This window comes from Stegostoma tigrinum, chromosome 6, assembly GCF_030684315.1.
Source record: "Stegostoma tigrinum isolate sSteTig4 chromosome 6, sSteTig4.hap1, whole genome shotgun sequence".
Taxonomy (NCBI): domain Eukaryota; kingdom Metazoa; phylum Chordata; class Chondrichthyes; order Orectolobiformes; family Stegostomatidae; genus Stegostoma; species Stegostoma tigrinum.
In genome coordinates this window covers 53,377,850-53,399,088 of record NC_081359.1, presented here as the reverse complement: position 1 = coordinate 53,399,088, position 21,239 = coordinate 53,377,850, and the positions used below count along the sequence as shown (strand labels likewise).

Here is a 21,239-nt window from a genome sequence, read left to right as displayed (position 1 = left end):
TACATTTGCAAAGGCAAGGACTGATTAGGGATCATCAGTATGGTTTTGTGCTTGGAAAATAATGTCTCACTAATTTGATTGAGTTTATTGAAGAGGTAACAAAGAAGATTGAAGGCCGAGCAGTAGATGTTGTTTATATGGACTTCACTGAGGCATTCAACAAAGCTCCATGTGATATACTGGTTAACAAGGATAGATCACATGGAATCCAGGGGCAGCTAGCCAATTGGAGATAGAGAGTGAAGGTAGAAATTGCTTTTTGAACTGGAGGCCTGTGACCAGTGGGTGTGTCACGAGGATCAGTGTGGGTTCACTGCTTTTTGTGATTTATATAAATGATTTGGATGTGAATATAGGAGGAATGGTCAGTAAGTTTTCAGATGACATCAAAATTGGTGGTGTGAGCAATGAAGTCGGTTAGCTCAGAGGACAATGGGACCTTAATCAGATGGGCTGAGGAGTGGCAGGTGGAGTTTAATTTAGGTAGATGTGAAGTGTTGCATTTTGGTAAAGCAAACCATGGAAGGACTTGCACAATTAATGGTAGGAACCTGGGGAGTGTTGCTGATCAGAGACCTAGGGGTGCAGGTGCATAGTTCTTTGAAAGTAGATTCTCAGGTAGACAGGGTGGTGAAGAAGGCATCTGGTATGCTTGCCTTCATTGGTCAGCGCATTGAGTATAGGAGTTGGGACATCATGTTGTGGCTGTACAGCACGTTGGTGAGCTCACTTTTAGAATACTGTATTCAGTTCTTGACTCCCTGCTATTGGAAAGATATTGTTAAACTTGAAAGGGTTCAGAAAATATTTACAAGGCCATTGCTGGGATTGGAGATCATTGAGACCGAATAGGCTGGGGCTTTTTTCCCTGGAGCTTGAAATCTGGGGGGGTAACCTTATAGAAATTTACACAATCATGAGGGGTATGGTGAATAGTCAAGGTCTTTATCCCAGGATGGGTGAGTCCAAAACTAGAGGGCGTAGGTTTAAGGGGGCAGATTTAAAAGGGATCGGAGGAGCAAATTTTTCATACAAATGGCGGTTTGTGTATGGAACCAGCTGCCATAAGGGATGATGGAGGTGGATGCAATTACAAAATTTAAAAGACATTGGGATGGATGCATGAATAGGCAGGGTTTAGATGGATATTGGTCAAAAGTCGGCAAATAGGCTAGATCAGTTTAGGATATCCATTCGGCACGAACGAGTCAGACTGAAGGGTCTGTTTTTGTGCTGTATAACACTATTACTCTTTGACTCTCTAACTGTAATGGGGAATGAAGAATATCCTCAGACCAGGAGACAGGAGCACAAAATAGACCAGACTAAAAAAAAGACACACTTCTTAAAAACCAGATTTTCTGATAATTTTATCTGTTCTGCATCTGTGCAATCATTGTGGCTGCATTTACAATTTTCCCTAATATTAAAGGATCTAAATAACAGATGAAACAAAATATAACTTATTAGGGATAATCCCTTTTATAGAAATATTCCTGTGCTGTGCACATTAGAAATCTGTGACAGTAATTGTAAGGGCTAGAACAGGAGAAAAAATGGAGATACTATGGTGTTGATGCAGAAATGTTATGTATGCAATAAGTTTGCAAACATGTACTAGGAATATTAAATGTGTATTGTGCAATCTATTGGAATATGTTTTAAAGAATAGAGTGAACTGAATGTATTTGCTGCTGTTTGGTGTTGTAGGAGCTCTGCTACCTTTGCATGCAACGAGCTCTAAAGAATTTCCCTATCGATGTTTCGGAAAACAGAAGAAGAAGGGAAGAGGAGCATGAACAAATATTACAGCAATATCAGCAAATAAAAGATCAGCAGGCGCTCTTCCAGGAGCAGGTTATCTAAAATTATCAGCAAAATGTAACTGCGGAATTCTATTGGAGTATGCATATGTGATAATACATTAATGATAAGTTGACCATTTAGCAATGGCCTTTTAAAACTAGCTAAGAACCTATCGTGTTTGGGCAAGGTATATAATGGACAGCTCATCCAAATCAGTAGTTTTATGCCGAAGTTGGTCATCTTGCCCACATTATAATAGTGAAAAAGAAATAATTGGTTTTGGAATAATTGGCATCCTAACTTAATAGACAATAGAAACAGCAGCAGTAAACAGTAGTCAAGAATTTATTCAACTTGCTCAATATTCATCCTGCATGCCTATTCTTGTGGCATTATTAGGACTGACTTTTCTTCTTTCCTTCCGAGAAAGGGTCACTGGACCCGAAACGTTAACTCTGTTTTCTCCTCCACAGATGCTGCCAGACCTGCTGAGCTTTTCCAGCGACTTTGTTTTTGTTTTTTCTTTCCAATTGGATACTAGTCAGGCATAGTGTATCCAAACAAAAACAGAAGCTGCTGGAAAAGCTCAGCAAGTCTGGCAGTATCTGTGAAGAAAAAAATCAGAGTTAACGTTTTGGGTCAGGTGACCCAGTTCTGAGGAAGGGTCACCGGACCCGAAACGTTAACTCTGATTTTTTTCTTTACAGATGCAGCCAGACCTGCTGAGCTTTTCCAGCAACTTCTGTTTTTGTTTCTGATTTACAGCATCTGCAGTTCTTTTGGTTTTTATATAGTGTATCCAAAGTCTGAGTTGTTGGACCTGCTGTCTCTGTTTTGCAGATTCTGGTTCTGTGCTTGATTCTGATGTGGCTGTAGTACAGTTTGTACTTACAGGGTCTATTGCTTTGAAGTCAGGGAAGAAGTTTGCTACTGTTGCAAGCCTGAGAAGCTTTTGATCTTCTATGTGAACCCTCAGCAAGTCTTCATTGGGCAGGAGGCAGAACAAAATTAATGCAAACACACTCATTGACCTAATATTCAGGCCGAGAGCATTTCTACTCTTTTAATCTCATTTATATAGCATTTCACCTACTCTGGCAGGAAGAGGGTGCAAAATGGCTGCTAACAGGGAAAATGGTGGCTTGGAGATGAGTGCTGGGGAAGGAGTTCCAAAAGGTCTTACAGGAAGCAAATTTTGTCGTTGAGGCAAGAGAATGCAACTTCCTTGTTAATCTGGAGGAGAACTCCTGTTTAGTATGGTCCAATAAAGGAAGATTCTAATTTGACTGGAAGGCTTTTTTTTAATCCTTTCCACCAGCTGCTTGTTGTATAGATGTTTTCTGTAAAGGTTAATGCAAAAGAGGTTAAGCATTAAGCTCAACTCAACATGATGATGCAATCAGGATGTGGATGGAGACAACAGTTCTGAATTTATTGTCTTTATCCCCTCATAATCTTAACAACAATGTAGACCATGCCAGTGTAACTGATACCTGATTAGTATCCTACAATAAAGTGCAACTAATTTAAGATATGATCCTCTTCTTGGTAGACTACCTAGTGGTTTTCCTCTGTCACACTCGATCAGTCAGGTCCTGTAGATTGCAAGCTAAAAGGGGGATGATGGTAACAAAGATACCTTACAGTGGCCAAGTCTAACTAACTCATACTGTATGATGAGCATAGGTGAGGTTTCCTCTTAAAACATGGTGCCAGCAGTAGGCATTACTTAATCTTATGACCTTTTGAAAGCAAATACATGATATCTAATGGTCCCCTCTATCTATCCTGTTTCCTCAAAGAATTCTAATCCATTTTTCAGACCTGATAATCCCTTCATGAAGCCATTAATCTCTGCTTAATTAGATTGGATGCCGATAGAGCCATGTTGCTGGGGCAGTGCCCAGAGTCTGAACAAGGACAAAAATCACAGCCAGCAGCTTCCCAGCATTTGTGGGAATGGCTTGGTAAATCCAGGATTTGGTTACACTGTTCTGATCCTTTTATGGGTTCTTAGTCATTGTGTTTGCCCCTTCAAAGTGGTTGGACAGGCATAGGGATTATTCATCAAACACAGGGATGACAATTGAAAAGTTGCAAGCATCTTTTGCAATACAGGGACTTCCAGAAGTGTTGGTCACAGATAAGGGCCATTACTTACCAGTAGGGAATTTGAGTATTTCCTAAAGTCTAATAGCATTTGGCATATAAGGATAGCTCCATACAATCCAACATCCAATGTTCTGCCAGAGAAGGCAGTCCAAACATTTAAGTTACGCTTAAAAAAAACAGCCTACAGCTTGACTTGATACCAAACTTTCCTGATTCCTGTTTGATTATAGAACTATCCTTCATGCAACTACAGGAATAGCTCCAGCAGAGTTGCTAATGGGGACAAGAATCTGCACTGGGTTAAACCTGGTCTTTCCTGGATCTGGGAGAGGGTTAAACAGCATCAGAACCACAAAGCCGGGCACAAAACTTCTCTAAGCAAGAGAGGCAGTTTACCTCAGGGGATTAAATTTGGTGTTGAAAACATGGGAATGGCTGTGCAGGGGTAAGAGGCCTAGTAAATGCGAGGTCAGGTCCAGTGATGTACAAAGTTTGGGTTGGAAAGGTGGTCCTGACCAAGCACTTGGACCACATGAAAGCTGCAACCTCACAAACAGAGCAGGACCAAAACATGCCTGGCCCCTCAGAACAGCTGGCAAGGCTGTCAGAACCTATGGGTTCTCCTGCACTGCGTAGCATTGAATAAACCTTTAAGGCGAAATGGATGTGGCAGATGCTGCAGCATCAATAATGTCACTGCTGGATGTAGAAGATGAATTTCTTCCAAGACACTTTGGGCACAAGAGGTAGGCTGTGGACCAGTACATGCTGCCTGTATCCAAGGCACAGTCAGAGAAACTGGACATAGTGCAAACATGCTTCAGGAGAAACTAAACAATAAAGAACTGGCTTACATTCCAGGTCTTAGAGCAGGAGGTTTCCATGATTGGAATGATGTCAGCCAGGTGGATCTCATAGGATATGATTTTCCTGATTGGGGCTGAGTGTCATTGGTTCTGTTCACTCTAGAAGCCGGGTCTGAGGTAGCTAAATCAGTGTCATGCACTATACACGTGTAAAGAAAGGGTGACTTGTTGATGGGATACTGGCCTTCGTGGTGTTATTTTATCATAAATTGTTTTTCCTCCTAAACTCCTTTCTCAGTATACTCCCATCAACTCTGTCCTAATTCCTTTGCAATTTCCCTTAACTAAATTTAGCTTAGTTGTTTCCAGCCCAAATTTCTTACTCCAAAATTGAATGCAGACAACAGGATTCATTCAACGAAGCTTTTAAAAAGAATGAGAATCATTTACTAGACTGCAGAAGGCAGGTGTCCAGCATTTTAGATATGGATGGTGGGTATCTTCTATTTTAGCTACAGAAAGCAAAATTCTTCTATTCGGACTGCAAAAACATAGAAAAATCCTCCAGGACAGACAAGTAACATTGCTGTACTGCAGAACAGGGTGTTTTTAAAGCAAAGAGAATAAATAAGTAGTTAGAAAGAAATAGCAACAGCAATCATATTGCCCAGAAGACTTAATTTCAAATGGAATGCAGTTTTAGAAATCTTGGAGTAAACTGTTCTTAACAAACAAACATACTTCCAAACTAGACAACTAAATTATAAATTGAACAAGTAAACACATATTCAAAAGGGACTATAGAAGATTATGTTGTAGCTTCCCAAAGTAGAAAAGAAGAGATACTCTTGATGAATTTTTTAAAGCTTTTGATAACTGGTTCACTCTTAAAACAAATGAAACTCTTCAAAGTGCGAGATTTAACAGAAGAGTTCAACATCTGGAGGATCCATTGATAATTTCTACAGATTGGAAAAATCTTACGATAGAGCAGTGAAATCAGAATTCATAAGCTTCATGACCACAAGACAGAGCCTTGAAGTGCTATGAACACTTTTAAATTTGTAATTCCAAAATGAAGTTTTTAAAACAGGCTGATGGAGCCAAAAATAGCTGCAGATGTAGATTAAGTGGTTCTTGTGAAGGAGAGACTCAGGTTATCACACGTATTAGGGAACTTTATGATCCAAACTCGATATATTTTCTGTCTTTTCTCCCCTTTTAAAGAACGTGCAAGGCCAGGGGTCAACAAGCCAATTCACTCTTTTGGAGTGTGGAGTTAACATTCTCGTGCCTACCAGCCGGGGTTCAAGTGTTTGCATACTATGAGGTCACAATTGAAGAACTACCCCCTAGTCACTCCTCTGTTGCTGGTAAAGGCTGTCTTACAGTGTCAGTACTATAAGTCAGCTAGCCAGCAGCCATTGATAGAAAATAGGACAACAAAAAGATTCTTTCTCTCACTTTGGATGTTGGAATTCAGTCAGTCAAAAGGAATCCGAGCTATATAGTCTCAACTAACCTGCAAAACTGAGGATAGTGAAACTGTTAAACTCCATCATCAATACTGCCAGTAACCTTGATTGTAATGACTGCAACATCAACCATCCTTTGTTTGTAAACAATTCACAGCTGATCTGTACATATTTTTATAAAAACTTTTTATCTTTTTGCACTGACTGGATTTCTGTGTTCATGTGTGTTGAGTATGTATTCCTTCTCATGCGTGATAATAATGGAACTCATTCTTTGTTAACTCAAGAAGACAGGTTAAATTGGGTGATTTTAAAGCATAAGTTGAGTGTGGGAGAATAGTATCCATAAGAGAAGGGGTCTACTTTCAAATTAATCTTTTTGCAACCAATCATGGAGGTAGCAAGCCAGTTCATTTCTCCTCACCTGTGTATTTAAAGATTTGGGGTGTCAGTCTGGAGCTGAAAAATTGAGAAACCTTAAATGGGGTCTGTACCTATACAATTAAATATTTGTGTCTTATTGTTAAGACCTGCCCTTGTTTGTTTTACCAAAATGCAATACCTCGCATTTATCCAAATTAAATTCAACCTTACCACTCCTCAGCTCATTGACCCAATTGATCAAGATTTCTTTGTAATCCTAGAGAACCTTCTTCACTGCTCACCTCAATCCTGTGTAATCTGACTTTACTAATTAGTCTACCATATGGAACCTTGTTTCAGGCTTCACTAAAGTACGTGTTGAGGGGTGAACTTATAGAGGTTCATATAATCATGAGGGGCATGGATTTTAGTAAATAGCAAGGGTCTTTTCCTCAGGGTGGGGAAGTTCAAAACTATGGGGCATTTTTTAAGGAGAAGTGAAAGTTTTAATAAGGTTATGGAGCGCAACTACACAGTGTGGTTTGTGTATGGAATGAATTGCCAGAAGAAGTGTTGGATGCAGGCACAGTTACAGCATTTAAAAGACATTTTGATAAGTACATGAATAGGAAAGGTTTGGAGGAATATGGGCCAAATGCAGACAAGTGGGATTAGTTTGGTTTGGGAATATGGTTGGCATAGACTAGTTGGACTGAAGGGCCTTTCCGTGCTCTATGACTCTATTATTGGATTTGCCAATAAGTCTTTGTCAGATTTGTTACAGTGCAAAAAAGATTTGACTTTGGAGAAAGCCATCCAGATAGTTCTGGAAACGGATATTATAAAGAGCAACTAGGAAATCCTAAGGGGAGAAGATTAACCTTATCGCAAGAACACAGCAGAACTCATTCAGTTCATAAGGTACACAAAACCCTGAAGAGACACATGAGAAGTCTATTAAAGAGTAGATCAGACAGAAAATAGTAAAAGTCAGTGTTAATACTGTGGAGCAATGAAACATGACAAGCATGAGCAGTGTAGTGTTCCATTATTATAAAAGAATAATATATCTGTAAAATAATCGGTCCCTTTCAGAAGATGTGAAGAAGCATTACAGAGTAGCAAAAGGCCAAATAACTACTCAGATAGAGATATTGGAAAGGTGGTGCCACCTACAATAGAGAAATCAAATGTGTTCCTCGGAGAAATTGGTGATTCAAGACAATTGTTTTGGCAAGAAGAGGTTCATATCAATGGATATCACATTAACTTTAAGCTTGGTACCAGGCTGAATATCACTGCATGGTCAGATGTTATACATTGATTGAAGTAAAAGATTACAGTTTACAACAGTGAGGGATAGAACTCAAGATTAAAAGTATGCTGTAATCAATTCTGCAACACACGGGTGGCACAGAGCAAAGAATGTACACCTACTTCACAATCAAGAATTCTGGCTTGAACCACCAGTGATGTGACAACTAGTGAAAGAACTCTCAGTCATGGAACCACAAGTCAAAGCAATATTTGCTGTTGAACAACTGGTCCAAGGACAGCTGATAGATTTTGTAGGGCTTCCTAGGCTCCTGGTGGAATCTAAAATATGTATAGAATACATTTAAAATATCTCTGTTGCCATAATTGAATTGTTCCATACCATTAACATGATGGCAATGATATACTATAGGCAGAACTAGTTTCTAGTCCAATCAGCACCAAAAAGTGTCCAGGTCAGAAATATCAGAAAAGTTTGTGAGAAAACACAAATGATGATAAAAATGATGAGCAATTATAGCCGAATTGAATTATAGCCTAAAAATGAATTTTTAATTGAAACTGTTCAGACAACAACACAGCTGGAAAACACAGCAGGTTTGAATTTAAGTCAGATGATGAGACAACTTAAGTTCAACAGAATTTTTCAATTCTTCATTTTTCAAGTAAAAAACATCAGGTACCGGGGCACTGATCGGTTGGCAGCAAATCTCAAGTAACATGACCAAGCAAGTGAACCTATTGGGTTTACCAGTAAAGCAGCCACAGGAGTGAAAGAAAGCATCAACAAGTTGAAGTAGAGAGCCAACATATTTCAGCACATAGCGGTTGACAGATTGACAATAAAGATTTGATCACACAGAGTACAAATGGGCTGCATATGAGTCCACAAAAGCCACATGGAGGTGGGATGACCAATGTTCACAGATTCAGGACACAGTCAAGAAGAAATTGAGTTGTTGTATATTACAAAAAAGAAAGTGCCTGGTTTAACAGAAGGGTATTCATAAGATTAGAGATCCCACAGATGATGTTGTGGGACAATTATCTGTTTCAACATGAAATTAGCCCTCTGTGAAGGAGGTCCAGGAGATTAACAGTCATCGAGTTGATGTAGTAGAGTAATTTCCAGGTTCAACAGGAATGTTAGTTTCCATGAAGAGCGCCTAAGAGATAAAAAGACTTTCGATTTAAAGGGATTTACAGATATCACATGATCAAGAACAGAATCAATGTCCCAAGTCCACAGGGAATGAATTCTAAGAGAAAATTAAAGCCTCCAGAACACCTGAATTTGTGACGTCAGAGACTTGGGATAAGATAGGATAGAGGTAAATATAATTATATGAATGAATGTAAAACTGTTAATCATGGGCAAAAAGCGTGGGAAGAATGTAATGTATTGTGTTTGGTTTTGGAAAGGTCATGAGGTTTTTCTTTTATTCATTTGTAGAATGTGGGTGTCATTGGCTGGCCAGCATTTATTGTCTGGCACTATTGTGCTTAAGAAGTTGATGGTAGGCTGCCTTCTTGAACTGCTGCAGTCCACCTACTTTAGGTTGACATATGATGCTTTTAGGGAGGGAATTCCAGCATTTTGACCCAGCGGCAGTGAAGATTGTGGGTGACTTGGAGGGAAATTTGTGAGTAGTGGTGTTCCCATGTGTTTGCTACCTTTGTACTTCTAGTTGGAAGTGTTCATGGGTGTTCTCTGAGGATCTTTGGTGAATTTCTGCAGTGTACTACTGCTACTGAACATTAGTGGTAGAAGGCGTGGATGTTTGGATATGGTGCCAATCAAGCAGGCTGCTTTGTCCTGCTTGGTGTAACGTTTCTTGAGTATTGTTGGAGCTGCACCAATCCAGGAAAGTGCGGAGTATCCCATGACACACCTGGCATATGTCTTGTAGCTGATGAAAAGGCTTTGGGGAGTCAGGAGATGAGTTACTCAACACAGTATTTCTAGCCTCTGACCAGCTCTTGTAGCCACTATGTTTGTGTCGTACATCCAGTTGAGTTTCTGGACAAGGGTAACCCTCAGGATGTTGACAGTGGGGGATTCAGTGACAGTAGCACCATTGAATGCCAAGGGCAATGGTCAAATTGTCTCTTATTGGTGATGATCATGGCTTGGCATTTGTGTGGTGCAAATATTACTTTCCACTAGTTAGTCTAAGTCTGGATATTGTCCAGATTGTGCTGCATTTGAACATGGTTCGCTTCGGTATCTGAAGAGTCATGAATGGTGCTGAACATTGTGCAGTCATCAGTAAACATCCTCACTTCTGACCTTATGATGGAAGGAAGGTAAATGATGAAGCAGCTGAAGATGGTTGGGCCTAGGACATTACACTGCGAAATTCCTACAGATGTCATGCATTTGAGATGATTGATCTCTAACAACCATGGCTATAGTCCTATGTGTCGTGAATGACTCGCACCAGCAAACAGTTTTCCTCCTGACACCTATTGATTCCAGTTTTGCTCAAGTTCCTTGATGCCACACTCAGTCAAATGGATCCTTGATGTCACACTCAGTCAAATGGATCCTTGATGTCAAGGGCTGTCACTCTCACCACACCTCTGGAATTCAGCTGTTTTGTCCATGTTTGAATCAAGGTCTGTAATAAGATCAGGAGCTGACTGGGTGTTACTCAGCAAGTTATTGCTGAGCAGACACTGCTTGAATGCACTCTTAATGACATCTTTGTTACAAAATTGTGTAGAGTAATTGTGAATTGGAAGGCAGGAAGCTCGAATTTCTTTATACAAAAAAGATAAGGTGGTGGAGGGGAACAGTGCGTAGTCTCTTTAAGAAGTAAAGTGTTTTTCTAAGCTTAAAGATTTAAACAGAAAAAATGTCTGTGTGTAGCTGAAGATATACAGTCAGTTGTGAAATTTAAACATGTATCAATTAGTTGTGTGACTGGAAACCTTAGGCGTGTTTTGATGTTTTGGCAACCAGCTGGAATCAACCAAATAATTTAAACTAAGCACTTAGCATTTGAAAGCCAGTTGAATTTAAATCTGATGATTTTGACAACCTTGGACCAATGCTGTTTTAAGAAAATTGATATGTTATCCAAGGTGTATAAGAAGAGGGTTTTTGAAAATTGTTGCGAGAGCGAACCACCATCTGAGAAATAAGCATCTAGCTGTCACAAGAAATCACTGAACTCTCTAAGAAAGCACCATCTATCCATTAAAGGTACCATGGCACTTCAACCAAGAATTCTTACAGAAGACTTCATAGAGAAATCATCCCTGACAGCTAGATCATCTGAAGAAAGGCATTTATGACTAGAGAACAGCAGAAGAAAGGCATGTAGACTTTGAAAGACTAAGTTTTAATCATTTTTCTTGTTACTTGTGTTATATAAATGGGAGAGATAGCAGGAACTGCAGATGCTGGAGAATCTGAGATAACAAGGTGTAGAGCTGGATAAGCACAGCAGGCCAAGCAGCATCAGAGGAGCAAGAAAGCTGACTTTTCAGGCCTAGACCCATTTCTGAAGAAGGGTCTTCAGAATAGTTAGGTGTTAAGGGAGAATTGTTCAGTTGTTAGTAGTTCTGTTAATTTGTTCACTGCTAGGGTTAAAGAAATACATTGTTGCTTATAAAGGAAATGTGAGGGATTTTCCTTCATTTAACCTCCCCTCCCCGTAACACCTTCCAACACACTACTAATGATCAAGAGTAGATGGATGAGCGGTAATCGGCTGGGTTGGATCTGTCCCGCTTTTTATGTACAGGACATACCTGGGAAATTTTCCATATTGTCGTGCAGATGCCAGTCGTGTAACAGTACTGGAAGAGCTTCACCAGGGGATTGGCAAGTGCATTAGGCTCTGCCCAATATGATGGTGTTTTAAGGATTTGTCTGGGGTGAATAGCTCAGATCTTAGGGGATCCAGGCCGCCTCCTTGCCTTAGTAACAACGTCTATCATACTATAATGTAAGTCATAACTTGTACTTGATTACTTTCATGCATGAAACAATATCTTATTTAATATCATGACAGTGAGGGAGGCGGCTGGAGTTGAATGGACTGTCTCTGGAAAGAAAGGGTAGTTTTGGGGAAGGAGGGGTCAGACAAAGAAAGAGCTGCAAAAAGGATTCCTGAATCCAATGTAAACAACAGCTACATTCCGTGTAAATACCAAGTACCTTGATTTACATTAAATTTGTAATGATCTGATGCCAGTAGCATAGATAATTCCTGTTTCATAATCTTTGGGCTTTCCATGTGTTCAAATCTCATGTTAAATTTCTGGTGCAGTCAGCAAGACCACACAGTACATATGTCAAGTCATTGATGGATGAGATTGAAGGGTGCCTCGTTGAAACAAAGCAGATGGTGGAGAAGTTGAAACTGGCACTGTCCGTGATGGAACCTGAAGCTGTGTGGTCATTTGAGGTTGAGATATTGACAAAGGAAGTCAGACCTTCATGCCAAACTCATGCAGAGGCTCTTAAATACATCCCCTAACATAATGGAGGAAAGAAATGATTCTCTTGGTCAAATATTCCATGTGTTGATGAGTAAGAAGCTGGACAGATTTGTGGATAGAATAGAAATATCCAAGGATCTGGTAGTTGAAGACTGGATTGAGGATGCACAGCTGGTTATGGCATCCAGGGGCTTCAATGTGCATGAGCAGGGAATGATCATGATGAAACATCTATGCGGAAAATCCTGCGGAGAGTAGTACCGATGTTCGAAGAAGTCTACATTGGATCTTTGAGGTATTGACAAGGAGTTTTGGATATAACAGTAACATGACATAGCTACGGTAGAGGTTTAATGAGTACAGCTTGGCAAAGGGGAGGACTGGTTGCCGTGACCTTGCGTCTACTGAAGTTGTTCAATCATATTGTACTGCTGCATTTCTCCTTCAAATTGATTAGGTACATGATACTGAAGGACACCCCAACAGAAGCAGGGAGGGATAGAAACATCCATGAAGAGGCACACCTAATGAGACTGCCATCATCAACCATGGTCACCACTGCCATTAGGCACAGGGACTCCATCCAGTGTAACTCCCCTCCCTTCCTCATGGATATTAAATTAATTTTCCCTTCCACTGAGAGCCAGGTCAGGGTGAGGTTTTATGTGTAGCAACATGGACTCACCCTACAATGAGTGTGAAATTTCACGAGGCAGAAATATGCTCAATTGAAACAGGGGTGGAAGCATCAGCAATTAACTCAAGATAACAAAGTGTGAAGCTGGATGAACACAGCAGACCAAGCAGCATCTCAGGAGCACAAAAGCTGATGTTTCGGGCCTAGACCCTTCATCAGAGAGTGGGATGGGGAGAGGGTTCTGGAATAAATGGGGAGAGAGGGGGAGGTGGATCGAAGATGGAGAGAAAAGAAGATAGGTGGAGAGGAGAGTATAGGTGGGGAGGTAGGGAGGGGATAGGTCAGTCCAGGCAAGACGGACAGGACAAGGAGGTGGGATGAGGTTAGTAGATAGGAAATGGAAGTGCGGCTTGAGGTGGGAGGAAGGGATGGGTGAGAGGAAGAACAGGTTAGGGAGGCGGAGACAGGCTGGGCTGGTTTTGGGATGCAGTGGGGCAAGGGGAGATTTTGAAGCTTGAGAAGTCCACATTGATACCATTGGGCTGCAGGGTTCCCAAGCAGAATATGAGTTACTGTTCCTGCAACCTTCGGGTAGCATCATGGTGGCACTGCAGGAGGCCCATGATGGACATGCCGTCTAAGGAATGGGAGGAGGCGTTAAAATGGTTCGCGACTGGGAGGTGCAGTTGTTTATTGCGAAGTGAGCGGAGGTGTTCTGCACAGTGGTCCCCAAGACTCCGCTTGGTTTCCCCAATGTAGAGGAAGCCACACCGGGTGCAGTGGATGCAGTATACCACATTGGCAGATATGCAGGTGAACATCTGCTTAATGTGGAAAGTCATCTTGGGGCCTGGGATTGGGCTGAGGGAGGAGGTGTGGGGGCAGGTGTAGCACTTCCTGCGGTTGCAGGGGAAGGTGCCAGGAGTGGTGGTGTTGGAGGAGAGTGTGGAGCGAACAAGGGAATCACGAAGAGAGTGGTCTCTCTGGAGGGCAGACAAGGGTGGGGATGGAAAAATGTCTTTGGTGGTGGGGTCGGATTGTAGATGGCAGAAGTGTCGGAGGATGATGCGTTGTATCCAGAGGTTGGTGGGGTGGTATGTGAGAACGAGGGGGATCCTCTTGGGGCAATTGTGGCGGGGGTGAGGTGTGAGGGATGTGTTGCGGGAAATGCGGGAGACGTGGTCAAGGGCGTTCTCAACCACTGCGGGGGGAATGTTGCGATCCTTGAGGAATGTGGACATCTGGGATGTGCAGGAGTAGAATGCCTCATCCTGGGAGCAGATGCGGCAGAGGCGGAGGAATTGGGAATAGGAGATGGAATTTTTGCAGGAGGGTGGGTGGGAGGAGGTGTATTCTAGGTAGCTGTGGGAGTCGGTGGGGTTGAAATGGACATCAGTTTCTAGCTGGTTACCTGAGATGGAGACTGAGAGGTCCAGGAAGGTGAGGGATGTGTTGGAGATATGCCCAGGTGAACTTGAGATTGGGGTGGAAGGTGTTGGTGAAGTGGATGAACTGTTCAAGCTCCTCTGGGGAGCAAGAGGCGGCGCCGTTATAGTCATCAATGTAACGGAGGAAGAGGTGGGGTTTGGAGCCTGTGTAGGTGCGGAAGAGGGACTGTTCCACGTAACCTACAAAGAGGCAGGCATAGCTTGGGCCCATGCGGGTACCCATGGCCACCCCCTTTGTCCAGTTTTTCCATTTGAATCCTGCTGGGGATTGTAAGTTGTTTGCTATTCGCTTCTTTCATTCACGTGTCTGCTTTGTAAGTATTGGACATTCTCTATCATGGCTATATTGAGTTCTTCCTATCTGATCTCAATCACACTTTTCATAACCTGGGATTTCGGGTAGTTTATGACAAGATCAATACTCACATGGAAGTAATGAAGTTGAAAATATCCATGGTTTTGGGATTGAAGAAATTAAGAGATATCCTGGCATCCTTGGAAAATGCACATGTAAATGTTATGAGTAGCATATTACAAAGTTGGCAAACATGGCATAGGAGTCTTTGACTTGGCTCTGTGTGCGGATGTGCATCAACCAGTATGGGACACCAGACTATTTAAATAGCAGAGAATTGCGCCATTCTTTTACCTGGTCATGGTATCACTGTTTTTGAAGGCTTGGGTGAACCATCTCCAGCTAATTGACAACATGCTTTGATAGAATGCCACACGTCACATGTAGCAGAACACCCCCTTGGTGTAACTGTGGAGGGGGTGAGTAACCCTTGTAGCATGACTGGAAGGTTGGCTAATTAATAGAAGATAGAGTTTGGATAAGGGGGACATTTTCAGGATGGTAACCTGCACTTGCGGCGTACCACAGGGATCAGGGCCTAGGCCACAATTGTTTACAGTGTATATTCATGACTTGGATGGAGGGAAACGAATGTACTATCACCAGGTTTGCAATGGCACAAAAATAGGTAGGAAGACAAGTAGTGAAGATGATAGAACAAGCCCTCAGAGAAATAGTAACAGGTTAAGTGAATAGGCAAAAATTTAGTAGATGGAATATAGGTCAGCCATTTTAGCATGGGGTAATGTTTAAATATATAAAATTCTAGCAGATACTTGATAAACTTAAGTGACAAGCAATTAGCAAAATTTCATATTTGCCATTTGGAACATTGGAACTCTGATATTTCTCCTTACTTGTAGAAAAAAAAATTGAATATCAGCTTGATATGTACAATTTTATCATATGACAATTTATTGAATGAAAAGTAGTTAGATTATTTGATTATGACAGAACTTTTGGTGTAATTGACAAAAATGTTATAGAACTGTTGCTTATCCTTCATTTGAATGTATAACTAAATGGTCAAAACAGACCCACCACCTGGAAACATGAGTGTGGTTATTCTGGGAGGCTTTATGGGATTAAATTCCAATCAAGCACTCCCTGCTTGTCATCAAGCCTTCTGGCTCTCAGGAAGTAACTCTCCAGACAACAGATGTCTGGGGTTGGTTCACCTAGGTCAGACAGGAAGGCCATTGTGATTAAGGGAGAGTGGGTTTGATTTAAAGTGCAAAGCTTTGGGAGGAGTCTAACTCTGGCTAAGTATCAGTGATGATGCTTGAGGCCCTTCAGTGACCTTATCTGGCCACTAGAAGCCTCAGTTAGATCCATTAGAGAGGCCACCCTCAAGCTATCTCATCATGGACTAAATTAGCGTGGGGTGGGAATATGATGGAATCTTCATCCTGCACCTTCCTACCTAATTATACAGCACACATCCCAACACCTGCAAACCTACCAAAAGATTGGGCATTAAATTCCATCAAATGCTGTAATTCAGTGATAATTTTCTTATAATGTTGAACTTTAAATACACACTGACAGCTGGAAATCCGGTATCATGAGGAAATTTTAGTCTAAGTAATAATCTTTGTATAAAATGTAGTGACATTTAATGAATTAATGGAGACAGTTGCTCACAAGATTAATATCGCCTTTTATACATTCTTGTCTTTTAGCAACATGATTATCTGCATGATTAAAGACAGTGCATTTTGTCATTTCGGCTTACATAGACAATATAGCATCTTTGGCCCACCATGTCTGTGCCATCCACAATGCCATTCTAAACTAATCCCACCTGCCTGCGCGAGGTCCTTATCCCTCTATTCCCTGCCTGTCTGTCTAACTGCCTTTTAAACACTGCAATCATTTCTGCTTCTACCACCTCCCTTGGCAGTGCATTCCAGCCACTACCACCCTTTTGCATATCCTTTAAACCTCTCCTTTCCCATTTTAAATTTGCCCACGATATGATTAAAGTTGAATTTAATAAAATATGGAATTAGAAGTTAGTCCTATAGTGACTGTGTACTCACAATTGACTTCATGCACACAGTCGCAGAAAATAATTAATTTTGTGTACTTTAAGTAGCAATGCTTTTCTCCATTTTTGTTTTTAATTGTAGTTAATGTATTTCTGTTATGTTTTAGTGTGAAATGTTGGCTAACAGAGAAATCAACCAAAAGATTTCAACATTCAATATGGGAGTCGCTGAAGCCAAAAAGAGAAAGAAGAATTCAAAGTGCAGAGACTCTTATGTAAGTGTATGAAGCCGCTGTTTCTGAAATTACTTGCTTTAAGTATGTTTTACCTGTAATCATAAAGAACCAAAACTTAAATATTTCAAAGTGAACATGCGATGATTTTTCAATGGGAAAAATGACATAAACTATCCTTGTGTTTAAGATTTTTGTGATTCATGAAGAAATTCTGCTGGAACTAGGCCAGGGTGGAGAGTTTGAAAATTGAATTGTACTAAGAATTATACTAACAACCAATTTACAATATCAGTCATGCTTGGACTATGACTCACTTATGTTTGCAAAAAGCCACATTTATTCATAATTAGGAACCTGTGCTCTGTAGGAGAAAGGAACGTATCCAGACATTGAGTCTTTTTTGAAGTAAATAAAATTTTGGGAACAATAGCTTCTTTGTGCATTTCCATGGCAGCAGTTCAATGAATATCAGAGTTGAGTCAAATCTTATGCAACCACATGGGCAAGCTGCCTCTGGAGATGCAACAGATACCACTATAATTTTTAGAATGAGGCTTGAAGACTTCTAAACTTTAGGATAACCCTTGCGTTTTGGTTTAGGAACTTACTGAAAGTACAGCATCTGCTGCACACCTGTAAATGGACCTAATAAATTTACTTTCTGGAGGTGCTTCTGATGGTTATTATCACAGATTGATGTATCTCAGTGAGATCTTGGAAATCTTGTGAAGTGTTCTGATTCAAACTCTTTACCGAAGCATTGATAGCTACAAGTCTGATCAGTTCTTTGAGTTTTATCTTAAATCAAGCCTTGAACAAATTCAACTCCATTTTCTCAAGTCACAGAAGCTGTTTGAGCATCTAGATGCTATTTAGAGTATTTGCAGCCACCAATTTAGGCCACCTGCAAAATTGGCAGCAATGCTCAAGTAGAATGAGAGGGTGTTAATAGAAGGGGAAGACGGGAGAATACCTATGAGCAGTGGCCTACAGTTGAACATAAAGGTAAGTTGAAATTTAAGAACTTACCTTTATCCTGTCGGCCTCCAGTATTTTCCTTCAGGATTGTTAGTTGAGCTGCAGAAAATCCTGAAAGCTGAAGGATACAAGGCATTCTGTGCTCAGTCTTTCATGATTTTGTTTTAAAGTTGTGAAATGTTATGAAGTCTTTTCTTAATGTGTGCAAGGAGCCTAATGTTCCAGATGTACCAACTGCAATTGCCAAAGCCAATCCAGCTTTGAACATTCTTCAAACAACATTTGGACATTTTTTTGTTTATTTTATTCATTTGTTGATGTGGCTTTTTTGCCCATACCTTGTTGCCCTTGAAAAGGTCTTGGTTAACCTACACCTTGAACTGCTTTAGTTCATTTGGTTCAAAAACATCCACAATAATTGATTAGATTAGATTCCCAACAGTGTGGAAACAGGCCCTTGGGCCCAAAAAGTCCACACCACCCTTTGGGGCATCCCACCCAGACCCATCCCCCTATAAGCCACACACCCCTGAACACTATGGGCAATTTAGCATGGCCGATCCACCTAACCTGCACATCTTTGGACTGTGGGAGGAAACTGGAGCACCCGGAGGAAACCCACGCAGATACGGGGAGAATGTGCAAACTCCGCACAGACAGTTACCCAAGGCTGGAATCAAACCCAGGTCCCTTTGATCTCTCTGCCCTTCATCTCTGTGCCTATAAATTCTGTTTGGGCGTTCTCTCACTGCACCTGATACAAGAAAGCTTGTGATTTCAATTAAACCTGTTGGACTGTAACCTGATGTTGTGCGATTTTTGACTTTACCTACATGTGTGGATGTGAGCAACTCCATCAATAATCAAGAAGCTTAACATCATCCAGAATTAGGGGTGGCATGGTGGCTCAATGGTTAGCACTGCAGCCTCACAGTGCCAGGGACCCGGGTTCGATTCCTGCCTTGGGCAACTGCCTGTGCGGAGTTTGCACATTCTACCTGTGTCTGTGTGGGTTTCCTCCAGGTGCTCCGGTTTCCTCCCACAGGTCCCTGGTGCTGTGAAGCTGCAGTGCTAACCACTGAGCCACCGTGCTGCCCACATCATAATATACAGTGAGGGTGTTCCAGGATTTTGATCCTGCAACACAGAAGTGTTTCCAAGTCAGGAATGGTAGATTGCTTAGTGGGGAACTTGCAATTGGTGGTGTTTCCATGTACCTGCAACCTTTGTCCTGCTATATGGTAGTGGTCTTATGGGCTTGGAAGGTGCTGACAAAGGAACCTCAATTCATTTGTACAGCCTATCTTGTAGCTGGTATATATTGCTGCTAGAGTCAGTGGGTCAGTGGTGGAGAGATTGAGAGTTTGCTGATGTGGTGCAATCAAGCAGACAATGTTATTTTTTAGATTAGATTCCCCACAGTGTGGAAACAGGCCCTTGGGCCCAAAAAGTCCACATCACCGTTTGGGGCATCCCACCCAGACTCATCCCCCTATAACCCACACACCCCTGAACACTATGGGCAATTTAGCACGACCAAATCCACCTAGCCTGCACATCTTTGGACTGTGGGAGGAAACCGGAGCACCTGGAGGAAACCCACACAGACACGGGGAGAATGTGCAAACTCCGCACAGGCAGTTGCCCGATGCTGGAATCGAACCCAGGTCCCTGGCACTGTGAGGCTGCAGTGCTAACCACTGAGCCACCGTGCCGCCCCTAATTCTGGATGATGTTAAGCTTCTTGATTATTAATGGAGCTGCTCACATCCACACATGTAGGTAAAGTCAAAAATCGCACAACATCAGGTTACAGTCCAACAGGTTTAATTGAAATCACAAGCTTTCTTGTATCAGGTGTAGTGAGAGAACGCCCAAACAGAGTTTATAGGCACAGAGATGAAGGGCAGAGAGATCAAAGGATCATACAACTAGTGTGAGTGAAGTGAACAAACCTAAAACGGCTGACTGACTGCCTCCTGTTGAATCTTTAATCATTCATACATTGCTGCATACTAGAAATTGCAGAAGCAGGATATGGAGAACTCTGTTTGTTTCAATTGATTAAGATGCAATTCCAGAACCTGTTTCAATCATTCCCCCGAGATAATTAAGGGTTTCATCAGTGTCTGCCAAACTTTTCAAACATCAAACAGGTAGAGTGTTAAGAATATAAATAGGTGGCATCTAAGGTCAGATACTGAATTGCAGGTGAGACATTTTGTCCAGAGTCTGTGTCAGAGTTTTAAGCTGGAATCAGGCTGGTTTTGTTTTTATAATTTATAAAATGCCACGCTAACTGACTATGACTACAAATTATGTGTTTCTTGTATAAAATAGAATGTATTTGCAAATAAACAAACATCTTGAATGAAATTATTCGTCCCTGTGAGAGAACCTGACATGTGTTCCTTATCACTCTGTTGAGCTAAAGTTGATCTTATTAGACTAGGGGATATATGATGTAGATGGTGCTGGCGCATAATTCTGCCACTGATAATGGCCCAAAGCATCTCATGGATGCCCAATCTTGTTCAGCATCTATCCCATTTAGCACAGTGGCAATCACACACAATGTAAAAGAGCGTATTCTCACTGTTAAGACAGGACCTTGTCTCCACAGGACTGTGCGCTGGTCATTCCTACCAATATTGTCATAGATGGATGCATTGGTGAAGATGAGATCAAAAATGTTTTTCCTTCTCTTGGTTCCTTCACCACATGCTACAGACCCAGTCTAGCAGTTATGTTATTTAGGACTCAACCAGTCTGGTCAGTACTGGTGCTGCTGAGTTACTGTTGGTCATAGACATTGAAGTTCCCCACCCAGAATACATTTGCCACCTTTGCAATCCTCATTGATACTACCCAGTACTGCTCAACATGAAGGAGTACTGATTCATAACTTGAGGATGTCCAGAGTTAATGTTGAGGACTCCAAGATAATTCTGTCCTGACTGTATAACACTCTGTTCTCAACTCTGCAGAGTTTGTTTTGTACATGAGTATGTTCTGACATACCCAGGTTTGGTGATAGTGTTGTCTGGTATTTTGTCAGCAAAGTATGATTCTGAAGTCTGATGATATTGGCTGTTGTTTGAGTAATCTTCCAATTTTTCCACTTGGCTCCACATGTCAATAAGGAGAAGTTTGTGAGACTAACATAGCTAAGTTTGCTGTTGCATTTTTGCTGCTACGTATGTTGATATCAGTGGTTCATGTGGTTTCATTTCCTTTTAGGAGAATTTTTAGTAGTTTGATACAACTAAAAAAGAGCAACTAAGGTTTAATCGCATTGTTGTAAAT

The 21,239-nt window shown here is 41.3% G+C and overlaps 1 protein-coding gene across 4 annotated transcripts in view; it reads left to right on the top strand.

Annotated features, from left to right (window-relative positions):
• Positions 1-21,239, top strand: part of LOC125453719 (coiled-coil domain-containing protein 81-like) — an 80,936-nt gene that overhangs the window by 42,077 nt on the left and 17,620 nt on the right. For 3 of the 4 annotated variants that reach the window (XM_048533634.2, XM_059646565.1, XM_048533633.2), the window contains exons 9-10: positions 1,711-1,857; positions 16,887-16,994. In XM_048533634.2, the coding sequence (XP_048389591.1) occupies positions 1,711-1,857; positions 16,887-16,994 (255 nt within the window). The remainder of the gene's footprint in view (positions 1-1,710; positions 1,858-16,886; positions 16,995-21,239) is intronic. The other variant, XM_048533635.2, reaches the window with a different exon arrangement.